The 12,654-nt window shown below is 42.1% G+C and overlaps 1 protein-coding gene across 1 annotated transcript in view; it reads left to right on the top strand.

Moving 5' to 3' along the window:
• Positions 1-2,465, top strand: part of ECRG4 (ECRG4 augurin precursor) — a 13,600-nt gene extending 11,135 nt beyond the window's left edge. The window contains exon 3 of the mRNA XM_049649830.1: positions 1,997-2,465. Coding sequence (XP_049505787.1) covers positions 1,997-2,200 — 204 coding nt within the window. The 3' untranslated portion in view covers positions 2,201-2,465. The remainder of the gene's footprint in view (positions 1-1,996) is intronic.
• Positions 2,466-12,654: the final 10,189 nt, after the last annotated feature.

Below are 12,654 nucleotides of genomic sequence, written 5' to 3'. Positions count from 1 at the left end.
CTTGTGTTTGGTTTGTTCCTTCCTTGGTATTCCATTTTCCAGTGGAGTTACTGGGGCTGAAGGTAGAATTAGGTAAGGGTCTGTAAGCACTGTCAAAGTGCACATTCCCGTGAGTCACGTGGGAGAGCACCAGTCTACCCACATCCTCAGGAACACATGGAATTCTCACTGAAAATTAAAAAAAAAAAAAGAAGTACTTATTTGAACATGAAAATTGCATGCCAGTTGTAGTAACTTGCATTTCTTTGCTGCAGTCCATGAAAAAGGCTACTAAGAGTTTAATGTGGAGAGGGGCGCCTTGGTGGCTCAGTTGGTTGAGCGTCCGACTTCGGCTCAGGTCATGATCTCACAGTTCGTGAGTTCAAGCCCCACGTCAGGCTCTGTGCTGACAGCTCAGAGCCTGGAGTCTGCTTCGGATTCTGTGTCTCCCTCTCTCTCTCTGCCCCTCCCCTGCTCGTCCTCTGTCTCTCTCTCAAAAATAATAAATATTAAAAAAATTAAAAAAAAAAAGAGTTTAACATGGAGAAATGGCTAAAATAATGACTGATGACAGAAACAGAATAAGGGTGAGGATCCATAAGATTATAACTAGCCACAGAAAAGACTGGAAGGCAATAACGTCAAAATGTCAGCTATGCTTGTCTTTGGCAATGGAGTTGTAATCCCCCTTTTTCTCTGCCCCACTCCCACATACCCATTTGTAAATATGAGTGTGCGTTATTCCTGTATTCATAAAATATTTTTTTTTACTTTCTTGAAAACAGCTTTTTCCCATAAAATGGGAAAAACTGGGGAACAAGATTATTACACTATGGGAAAAGCTGTAGTATTGTAGGGAAAGCAAATGTTCTCATTTTCATGCCAGAGCCCCCGGGGCTCAGCAAACAGAGGGGCGGCGTGGTGCCCATCAGCGTGGCACAGGCTGACCCACCGCTCACCCCCAGTGGGTGGCCACAGAGAACACCATTGTGGCCGAGGCCAGGCCTTCCAGCCTCAGGAGCGCTCAGATACCCATGTTCACTGGCAGTCTTATGCAATAGATGCCTGCCACCCAGCCACCGGAAAATTCCATCCATGAGGTGCAAAAGGGTGCCTGAGAACTTGCACTTTATAGCATCCCTAGAGGTTGGATGCACCGGCCACACTTTGAGAAAAATTGGACCCAAACTTCTGGATAGCCTGCAACCTCCCTAGGTCAGCCTTCCCTTGTCCCTGCCTTTTCGATCTCACACCAAGTATCTCTCCAAGTCGTCACCATCCACACCTGTGAGCTTGCATCTACATTCACCTTGTACCTTCGTGAGCAACAAAAGAATCTCTCTTTCCTCTAAGAGAGGCAATGGTGTCAAAGACCAGCTACCCCAGTTATAAACCTGAAAGTTGTTCTACGCTTCTCAATCACTTCAGTTCTTCTTCCCCTTCTTCCTGCTAATTGCAGCTGCCTATTTTCATGTGTGTCTCAGTAACTGTAGGCTTCGTGAAGGCAGGGAATCTGTCCCAACTTGCTTTGGGTGGCCCTTCGGTGCCACGCATAGGGCTGACAGGCTGCGCCCAGTTAAGAAGTGTTCGTGGAACGAAGAAGGACAGCCGTGCAAGCTCTAACCTACACCACGGGTATAAAATGGTCACCGTTGCTACTGCGCACGGCTATCACATGCCCCGGTGGTGGTTGATTTAATTCACCAAGCGTCTACTCTGTGCGCTCGAGTGGGCCAGGCGCAGGACAGGACAGGGAGAGGAGGGAGTGTCTGTAAGATGAGTACAATCAGATGTGCACGGTGCCCGCGGGTCAGGCCAAGTTATTGCTGTCTTTGGGAGACGTCCATTTTATCTACTAGAAAAGAGAAAAATGTTTAAGTGTTGGGTACATTTAGAACTCACAGGACGGAGGTTTTCAAGGGCTTGGATCAGTACTCTTTAGCTGGCTGTACTCACCTCTGAGTACAGAGTACGATAATGAAGGGTGATTGTCAGTTGGAGCTGTTAATCATTGAAGAAGAGCCACTACGGAGAAAAGGCAGAGGGAAGATGTGGTCTAGGGGGAGTGGGTGTCCTTCAATCTGTTCTCTGTTGTGCTCTTTTTCTCCAGAAATTTGAAGATGACATCACCTACTGGCTAAACAGAGGTCGGAATGGGTACGACTATGATTCCTACCAGCGTCACTATGACGAGGACTCTGCGATGAGCCCCTACGACTGAAGGCACGGACCCATCGGCAACTACCATGACTACTAACACCCCGTGCATATGAACCGGCGCCGAAAGTGCCCCCCACCCCGCCCCCTTCACTGCCTCGCACCACGTGGCTTCTGCTGGGCTTTATTCTAGCAGATCTTTTCTACCCCCTTTCTGCGCCCAGGAAGGGTGAATTAAAACAAACAATATTAATGCTTTTTGATATTTCATGCAAGTACCTAACAACGCACTTCATTAAAAAATAGAAATAAAAGCATTTTGTTAAAAATGCAAGTCTCTGAATTCATTCGGGTGGATTTCAGTCCCTGGATTTTCCCTAAATTGAAGCCTCATCTGAGAGACAGCTCTCTGTTACCATCACCCTGCCAGGAATCCTCGCCACCACCGGGGCAGACCAGGCCACTGAGCAGGGCGGTCTTCCGTTTGTTAACATTTCTGCCCACGCTAAACCCAAGATATGGAACCAACAAGAAAATTTGGTCGAAAATTATTTAAGGCTACAGAACACGGCTTGGACTAATCATTCCACATGTGTGTGAGACCTTTCTGGGCCCCCAGGCCCTGAGCTAGAGCTGGGCCTGTTTAATATGATCACGCAGGAAATGAAGGGTAATAGAAAAAAGGCTGAAGTTTGGGTGAAGTCATGGCCTCATTTCTCTTAAAAGAATTAAAGCTTAGCCAATGAATTCAAGAAATATTTAAGAATATACTTCACTTCATATTTAAGCAACCAGAGTGAATGAGGGGTGCCTGGGTGGCTCAGTCCGTTAAGCCTCCGAGTTAGGCTCAGGTCACGATCTCTTGGTTAGTTGGTTCAAGCCCCCTGCAAGGCTCTGCACTGACAGATCAGAGCCTGGAGCCTGCTTCAGATTCTGTGTCTCCCTCTCTCTCTCTCTCTGCCCCTCCCCTGCTTGTGCTCTCTCTCTCTCATTAAAAATAAGTAAATAAGCAACCAGAGTGTGAATAAAAGAGAAAAGTGCTGTGGAGGTGAGGAGAGGAAAGAAGGAGGGAGATGGGGGCAGGATGGTGAGGTGAGGGGATGCTGTCTGGAGACATTACTGATGGAGAGAATCTGGTCATGGCCTGTGTGATGACTTCTGTGCTGCGGCGGGCACTCAGAATGGATCTTAGACTTTTGTGTGTCACAGACCCCTCTGACAGTCTAATGGAAGCTTTTTGTTCTTTCTCAGAAAAATGATAATTTTGTATATAGTCCCTGGACTACATCTCCATTCACAAACCATAACTAAAGATAAACAAACAACGGGCTTCAGGAGAGTGGTATATATGGGCACTCATAACACCCACATATAAATTTTGTTTTCATAACTTTATGTCTTCCTTTGGCATCCTTACGATTTTTTAAAAATTTGGTAAACTATTCATAATATAAAATTTACTGTTTTTACCATTTTTAGGTGTATAGCTCAGTGGCATTAAGTGCTTTCACATTATTGGGCAACCATCACCACACCTGTCTCCAGAACATTTCCATCTTCCCGAACTGAAATTCTGTCCCCATTGAGCACTAACTCCCCATCCCCCACTCCACCCCCCCACCCCACCTCCTCCGCCGCCAGCTCCTGGCAACCCCCATTGTCTTTTCTGTCTCCGAATATGGTGACTTTGGTACTTCACTGACGTGGAATCATACAGTGTTCTTTTGTGTCTGGCTTATTTCACTTAGCATAATGTCATCAAAATTCATCCATGGTGTACCATGTGTCAGAATTTCCCTCCTATTTAAGGATAAACGATGTTCCAAGGTAGGTTTGTACCCCATTTGATTTATCCATTCATTTGTTAGTGGACAGACGCCTGGGTTACTCCCCTCTTTTTTCTGCTGTGCATGATGCCCATGCACATAGCTCTCGTGTGCCTGCTTTCAATTCTTTTGGGTGTATGCCCGGAAGTGGAATTATTGGATCATATGGTAATTGTTTAATTTTTTGAGGGACTGCCATACATATTTTTCACAGTGGCTGTCCTGTTTTACATTCTCACCCTTTAAGCGTGTTTCTTCTTCTTGTCTACTATTAGGCTGGTTCAAACCCAGCACAATTAAAGAGGAGGGAGGGAAGGGTGATGGAGAGGCCATCTCAGCTTCGTTCCTGACCTTGCCACGCTTCTCCATGCTTGCTGGATGATTTTGGTAGATGTCTATAAAATTAAGGAAATTTAAGGAAATGGAGTTTCCTATTTATCGTGCTGGCTTTAAAAGTATCCTAAGAAAAGTTCTAAATGTCATGAATGGATGTCAAATTCTATTTTCCTTATCTGTTGAGATGATATAACTTTTCCTTTTTAATCTATTAATTAATGTGGTGAATTCTGTTAACAAAAGTCTAATATTAATCAATTGAATCCCTGGGGTGAAACCTCACTTGATCGTGAATTCTTTTTATTTATTGTTGAATTCTGGTTGGAAATATGTTCAGAATTCTTATATCCATGTTCATGAGGAAGGTTGGCCTTAGTGTTTTCTTCTGGATGTTTTTGTCAGTTTAGGTATCACGGTTATTCTGCCCTCTTAAAATGAGCTGATTTCTTTCTTATTCTGTGTAGGAATGGAATGATTTGTTTCCTGAATGGTAGCATTCAGATAAAGCCATTTGAATTTGGTGTTTTCTTCATGGTAAAATTGCTTCCTATTGATTGCATTTTTTTTTTTTTTACAGGTAAAACATTATTCTGACTTTATGTTTCTCCTTGGATCTGTTTTGTTAAATTCCATCTTTCTAGGTAGTCACCCATTATATCAAAGTTCTGAAGTATTGAGAGTTGTTCTTATTATCCTTTTACTGCTTTTCTCTGTAGTATCTGTGGTTTTGTTATTTTTTTTTCATTTCCATTCCATTTGTGCCTTTTTAAAAAATGAACCGTCTTTTCAAGCATAAAGACTTTGCTTTGTTGATCTGTTCTTTTGTATGTTTCTCTACTTTGTGAATTTCTGTTCTCTTAATTTCCTTCCTTCTGCATCTGTGGGACTTTGATTTATATTAGATCTCAGCTCTATTTTCAGCCTTATTTTTTTTGAAGGCATTTAATAGTTTCCTTCCAAGAACTGTATCCCATGAGTTTGATGTGAAAAGTTAAGAAAAGATGACATCATCTCATTTCAATTATATTTTCTCCTTTGACCCTTAAGTTGATTACAAGTGTTATTAAATTTCCAAGTGAATGGATTTTTCTAATTATCGTATTGGTTTTGTTTTCTAACTTAATTGCATTGTGGTAAACAATTGGAAAAAAAAAAACAAAACAAAACAACTATGGTCAGATCCTGATCCTTGGAACTATACTGAGGCCAGTTGTATGGTCCAGTGTGTCAACCCCAGCAAGTGTTCTATGTGTGTCTTTTCCAGACATCAGATGAAATCAGGTCCATTAGCTCAAGCTGGGTAGTTGTACTCTTCACATTTTCTATTTTCTTACTGATTTTTTTTTTTTGTCTGTTTGATCTACTGATTACTTCCAAATGTGTTAATGTGTACTATGATGATGGATTCAAAAGGGTTTTCCTTTAATTCTGTCATTCTGGCTTCATAGGAGGCTATACACAAATTTGCATGGTATCCACACATTTCAATGCATCTTCCTAGTGAATGGAATCGTTGCTCATTATGCAGCAAATTTCTTATTTCTAGTAGTGCTTTCTGCCTGAATTCTCCTTTGATATTAAGATAACTATATTTGCCTCCCTTTGGTTACTAACTGCCTGTTATATCTTTTCCATAGTTCAGCCTTTGTGGGTGTGTGTGCTTTATGTGTGTCTTGTAAAGAATACATTTGTTTTGTTTTTAAAATATGGTATGACTATTAAGGCCTTAACAGGAGAATTTAGTCCACATACTCTATTTTTAAGTTCATTCATTTATTCTGAGAGGTGGGAGGGGCAGAAAATGAGAGAGGCAGCGGTGGGGGGTGCCAGAGAGAGAGAGAGAGAGAGAGAGAATCCCAAGCAGGCTCCAAGCTATCAGAGCAGAGCTCGCTGCAAGGCTCGATCCTACAGACTCTGAGATGATAACCTGAGCTGAGCTAAGAGTCGGACACTTAACCAACTGGATCACCCAGGCGCCCCTATTTCACTTACTCTTAATGTGATGAGCAATTTGGTTTTATTTCTAACATCACAGTTTGGACTTCTGACTCATTCCATTTCATCTGTTCCTGCATTCTTATTCCTCTTTTCTTGCCTTCCTTTGGACTGTTTTGTTTTCCTTGGTAGAGTCTTTTCCTTGCATTTCTTTTGAAGGTATACAGTGGCTCTATTCTATTCGTGTTTGCTCTATTTAATGCATATTTGACAACACGACAGGCGCTCGGTAGCCATATAGCTTCTCCTGGACAAACAAGGACCTTGCAAAACCTTATTCTCCAATCTCCTCTCCCAACTTCTGAGCGGTTGTAACTTGGCATTTTAAATTTAGCCTTCTTTATTTTCCCCACGGGTTATCTTTGTTTCATATGTAGTCATTAATTTGTTTAGACTGTCACATAGTTATCTTGGTTCATTATTTCTCCTTGCAACTCAGACCACATACCTGAGGTCATTTTCCTTCGATTTGAATGAAATCTTTCAGGATCCATTTAGTGAGGGTCATTGGATGGTAAACTCTCAAGTTTGGCATTTTCCCCCGTTTCACTTGGTACAAAATTTTTGGTTATTTAATTAGTACTTTGAGATGATTCTTACTGTCTTACTGAGATGATTAAGACAGTAAGTGGGGCCTGCTTCTACTGTTGACGTTACAAATTTTGCTACTTACCTATCACTTCTCTCTGAGTGACACTGTCCCTCCAAGGGTCTTTTATAGCTTATTTGTCTGCTATCTCCCACAGCTAGGTCTATATATATTTACACTGCTTAGGGTGTGTTGGGCTTTTTAATCTGACGGTCAGCATCTTTAAACAAATATGGAAAATTCTTGCAATACTTCTTTGAATGTCACTTCTTCCCCATTCTATGATTTCTTCCCAAAACATTACTCAAGTATATAAACTTCACTTACATTTTCCCTTTCTTTTTCAAATATGCTTAGCTATGTCTCTTGTTATCTGCTCAGATTTTCAAGTTTCTCTTTTATTTCCTTAAATGTATGAAACTTCTTTTTATATTGTTTGTTCTCTCCAGTATCTGAAGAAGCCTTTGTGGATCTGTTACGACCCTGCCATCTATCCATCGTTTTTCACCCATAATGTCATCTCCTTGATTCCATGTAATGCCTAATCCCTGCTCATTTTATTTAGAGCTTTATTTGGTTGGGAAATATTTGATGCCTGATTTAAGCTGAATTCGTCCATGTGGCCCTTGCGTCTCCCTTTACGAGTGGCCTTGGGTGCAGAGGCAGGGACAGGTGGAGTCTTACCAAACAGGGACCACTGTAGATTAAATTCTCCACTTGTGGATTTATAGACCACATGGGGACACCTTGGGGTTAAGATTTTCATGGATGCTCTCTCCCAACCTACCCACCCACCCCTACCCAGCTCTCTGAAAGAAAGCATCTTCACTGCCCGCTTCAGTGTGATGGGTTTATTTGTTTATCCATCCAGGTGGATTCCTTACTCTTGTATCATTAGGAGATAACACCTAGAAAGATTGTTTTTTATTATGATATTCAGCACTTTTTTTGCCCTTATTGGAGATATATTTAGGTTATCTAATCTGTCATACTACTAGAAACAGAACTCCTATTTGGTCATTCACTTCATTTATATACATACATTACTTTTTGAGTTTTTATTTATATTTGAGAAGGGGGGGGCAGAGAGAGAGGGGGACAGAGGATCTGAAGCAGGCTTCACATTGACAGCAGAGAGCTGATGTGGGGCTCAAACTCACAAACAGTGAGATCATGACCTGAGCCAAAGGGAGACACTTAACCGACTGAGCCACCCAGGTGTCCCCTATTTGGTCATTTACTTCCTATCAGACATTCCTCACTTTTTTGTGTGTGTCTAGGAATCTCTGAAGCATAACGCTTTTAGTAAGTAAAATATATAGGATTAAAAATGAAACCAATTATATTAAAAAAGTTACCAACACTTTAAATATTTATTTTGGGGAGAAAGCACAGCAGGGGAGGGGGACAGAGGACCTGAAGTGGGCTGTACAATGACAGGCTGACAGTAGTGAGTGTGATGTGGGGCTTGAACTCACGAACCACGAGATCATGACCAGAGCTGAAGTCGGATGCTCAACCAACCAAGCCAGCCAGGTGCACCAAAATTTACCAACATTTTAAAAGACAAATTTGTGATATAGTAATAAGGGTGCTTCCTTGTGCTATGAGTAAGAAGATCTGGTGCCAGGTAGACAATCCAAGTAGTGAAATTATTCTGAGATATTCATAACAAGTATAATGTGATGGCATATCTGATTTGTATGCACGACAAAGTCCCAGGTAAGAGCAAAGACTATTGCAGTTTGCTGCCTATACTTATAATTAAAGAAAAGTCTACATTTGAGCTGGGGAGAGTAAAAACAAAGAACATAAGATCTTTCCCCATTCAAATTCATGAAACTGTTTATTAAAAGGTATTTCCAGGGGTGCCTGGGTTGCTCAGCCGGTTGGGCATCTGACTCTTGATTTCGGCTCAGGTCATGAAACTGGGGTCATGGCATCAAGCCCCACATTGGGGTCCACACTGAGCGTGGGGCTTGCTTAGGATTGTCTCTCTCACTCCCTCTGCCCCTCTCCCCTGCTGGCATGTGCTCTCTCTCAAAAAAAAAAAAAAAAAAATTAAAAAAAGGGGGTTTCCAGTCCAATTCCTGTAGTATATCCAGAGTGAAAGTTCCCAATTGTTCTTAGGTTAAAGGTGAAAATACATGAGTCGTCCTAGGAGGTCTGGTCCCCGCCTCTCCCTTTAGCCTCCTCCTGTCACTCCCTCTTGCTCTGATTCAGCCACTCCAGCCTTTCCATTCTTTGAGTGTGCCATCGACTCCCTCCTTCTGGAAGGTTCTCTCTCCCTCTTTTGCCTGGGTAACTCCCAGACTTCCTTCAGTGTTCGCTGTTGTCCTCTCCCCTCCCCAGTTCTTCCGGGTCAGCTTCCTCTCACAGGCTCTGCTACAGTGCTGAGATATAGCACCTTCCTAGAGAATATTGTCACATGGGTCATTATCTGATAAACTTCTTGGTCTCTGCTGGACTGGAAACGCCAGGACACACGGCATAACTATCTCTTGCTCACTCAGAGCCTAGCACAGAGCCCATCAGAGTAACTGTTCTTTAGTATGGGTTGGATTGAGCCTGACTGCATTTGGGAAGGGAAAAGTTGATCGAGTCTCATTTCTACAAATGGGGAAAATGGCCACAAGGGCTGAAGGACAGACACCTCCTAAGATACAAAGTGAAACAGGAACAGAACAGGAATACAACTCAGATTTGGGGGTCCTTCCCATATCAGATGATCTCTCTCCTTCCTCCTCAGGACATGCACCACCCTACATTTGCTTATCCCCATGTCCCTACCCCCAATTTCCCCAATGGCAATGTCCACCTCCTTTCTCCAAGGTGTGCCTCATGGGCCTTTGCTTTTCTGAACCTGTTCTCAGACCGGAAATGGCGAACTAACTTTTTTCCCACTCGTCCAATGCTGGCTGCCTTCTGAGCAGAAGCTCACATGATCAAGGATGAGAACTTGAGGCCAGGCTGGGTGGGAAGCTTTTTCAAGCTTGGTCAGAGGCCCTTGGCCATGTGCTTTCCAAATCATACCACATAATTCTTTTCAAATCAAGAAATACGGTCTTCTTTTATGGATCAGAATTACTCTCCAGGATTTTATAAACCAATTATTTTCATATACAGCTTCAACAAAGGGGGATGGGGAATGCCGTTGTAAAAAGATACAAAGATTGGAAATGGAAGGATGACACGTGCACAGACATTGCTCTCCCCCTCTTCCTCTGCCCCATGTTTTTAAACATTGAGTAGACAGCATCTGGGGGAATATGACCAGATCATCCCAGGAATCTATGCTAGGGATAAAATGCCCGGAGTGACTGGACTGCTCATTTTCAAACATCTGAAGAGCTGTCAAAAGAAACAAGTCTTTGTCTCGTTCTTGGAGAGCCCAAAGGGCACAGCCAGAACCCAATTTCAGCTCAAAATTCCAAACGTAGAATGGGATGCTTCACGAGGTTAAGTGCTTCCAGCAGGGTGAGTGAACATTTTGACAAGATTGTTTACTGCAAATTCTGCGTTCGAAGATTAAAGTTCCTTAAAGTCTGAGATCCTGAAATACTCAGTGGTGATTCTCATACAACGGAAACTCACTTCTCCATCCCTGCTGAGCCTCTGTGAAGAGATCTAGCACCTGATTCCTCTGAAACCCTGACTAAGCCTTTTTCTCTGATAAAACTAATAGTACATACACCTAAGGCGCATAGGCAAGACTAGATAATGGCAGACACGTTACAGCTAAAAGATTCACTCCATTCAGGCTACAGGCCACTCAATAAAGGCTCTAGTAGTCTGTGATCTACCCTGCCTCTACATCACAGTGTAGCAATGAGGGAAAAACAGGAAGATACCTCCAGGGAATCGGGATTTATAAAGAGCTGCGTCTTTCCCTTGAAAGTTCATTTCTTTTCTTGTAAATAAATACCTAGCTTCGCTAATGTAAGATGGCCTGGGGAGAGGGCAGACAAAAACAAGCAGCGCCACTGCTGTGACCACCAGCATTATGAAAAAGCCGAGAAGCAGCCCAAGAGGCGGATGTAGTAGCTCCGGGGGAAAAAAACCGTGTAGAGTGGAGTCTGTTATAAAGGATGTGTGGTGGGCGCTGCCTGTAATTCATGGCTAGTTTTTTGTTGCTTTTAATTGAGCTCTTTCTCATCCTATTCCTTTCTGATTTCCAGTTTCTTTTCTCTTTTTGCTGAGAAACAAATCTTGTGAAAACAGACCAGCAAATGTGACATAGAACATGGTAAGCATCTAACATTAAAGAAGCCCAAGTGCTGATAAGAACGCTGATGAGTGGGTCTTTATTGCACTGACGACAGATGAATTTTACCTCCTGCCATTTGACCTGTGGAGCTAGGAATGATGATTTTGACTAATTGTCTATCTATGATCTTTCCAGCTGGCCGCTGACTCAGACACGGTTCTGTTGTGGGAAGTATAAACACAATCATCATCATTTCCTTCTCTCATCTGTATATTACGTCACTGCAACCTCACTATCACCTTTAAAGTAGGAAAATCAGGTGTTATCACCTTCACTTATTTTTTTTTAATATCTTCAACGAGTTTTATTTCATTAATACTTGATTACTGAAATTCCCTTTTTAGCTACTGATTCCTATTTAATCCTTTTCAATGCCTATCACATTTTCCTCCCTTTATTTAAAAGTAATCTTTCAGGGTGCCTGGGTGGCTCAGTCGGTTAAGTGTCTGACTTCAACTCAGGTCATGATCTCGCAGTTTGAGCCCCACGTCGGACTCGGGGCTGAGAGCTCGGAGTCTGGAGCCTGCTTTGGATTCTGTCTGTCACTTTCTCTCTGCCCCTTCCCTGCTCACACACTCTCTCTCTCAAAAATGAATAAACTTAAAACAAAAAATTTTTTTTAAAGTAGTCTTTCAAATTCAAGTTTTGTCAGAAAGACAGCACAGGGCATCAAGCACAGACCGTGGTATAGCTGGAATGCTTAACATGATTAGATCTTTCAGTGTCATGTGACATGATCATGGGATTTGTTTTCCTTCATGGTGGAATATATTGATCAGGGTTTTCAAATACTGTACTAGCCTTGTATCCCTGCAATAAGTTCCACTTGGTCCTGGTACACAGTTCTTTTTATATGTTGTTAATTCAATTTGCTAACATTTTATTTAAAATTTTTGCACCTAAAAGTTAAATTTAAAAAATTTTGCACCTATACTCATGAGAGATATCGGTCTGTAGTTGTCCTTTTTTTGGTACTGTCTTTGCCTTTTTTTTTTTTTTTTTTTTTTTTTGGTTAGGTTTTTATTTATTTATTTAGAGAGATAGAGAATGAGCAGGGAAGGGGCAAAGAGAGAGGTGGACAGAGGATCCGAAGCGGGTTCTGTGCTGACAGCAGAGAGTCTGATGTGGGCCTTCAACTCATGAACCATGAGATCATGACCTGAGCTGAAGTTGGATGCTTAACCAACTAAGCCACCCAGGCTCCCCTCTTTGTCTGGTTCTGATGTCAGGGTAACACTGACTTCATAAAACAAATTGGGAAGTGTTCCTTCTTCTAGTTGCTGGAAAAGATTGTGTAGAATCGATGTGACTTAAGTATTTGGTAGGATTCTCCAGTGAATCCTTCTGGGCCTGGAGATTTTTCAGGAGGCTAATTATGAATTCTATCTTATACGACTATTCAAGTAACAGATCCCATATTGGGTAAGTTGTGTTAGTTTGTGCTTTTCCAGGAATTGGTCTATTTCATCTAAGTTGTCAAATTTACATACTGAGTTGTACCTAGT

This window comes from Panthera uncia (genome assembly GCF_023721935.1).
Source record: "Panthera uncia isolate 11264 chromosome A3 unlocalized genomic scaffold, Puncia_PCG_1.0 HiC_scaffold_11, whole genome shotgun sequence".
In the NCBI taxonomy this organism is placed as follows: domain Eukaryota; kingdom Metazoa; phylum Chordata; class Mammalia; order Carnivora; family Felidae; genus Panthera; species Panthera uncia.
The sequence above is the reverse complement of the archived record's forward strand: the minus strand, read 5'-3'. Positions and strand labels throughout refer to the sequence as shown.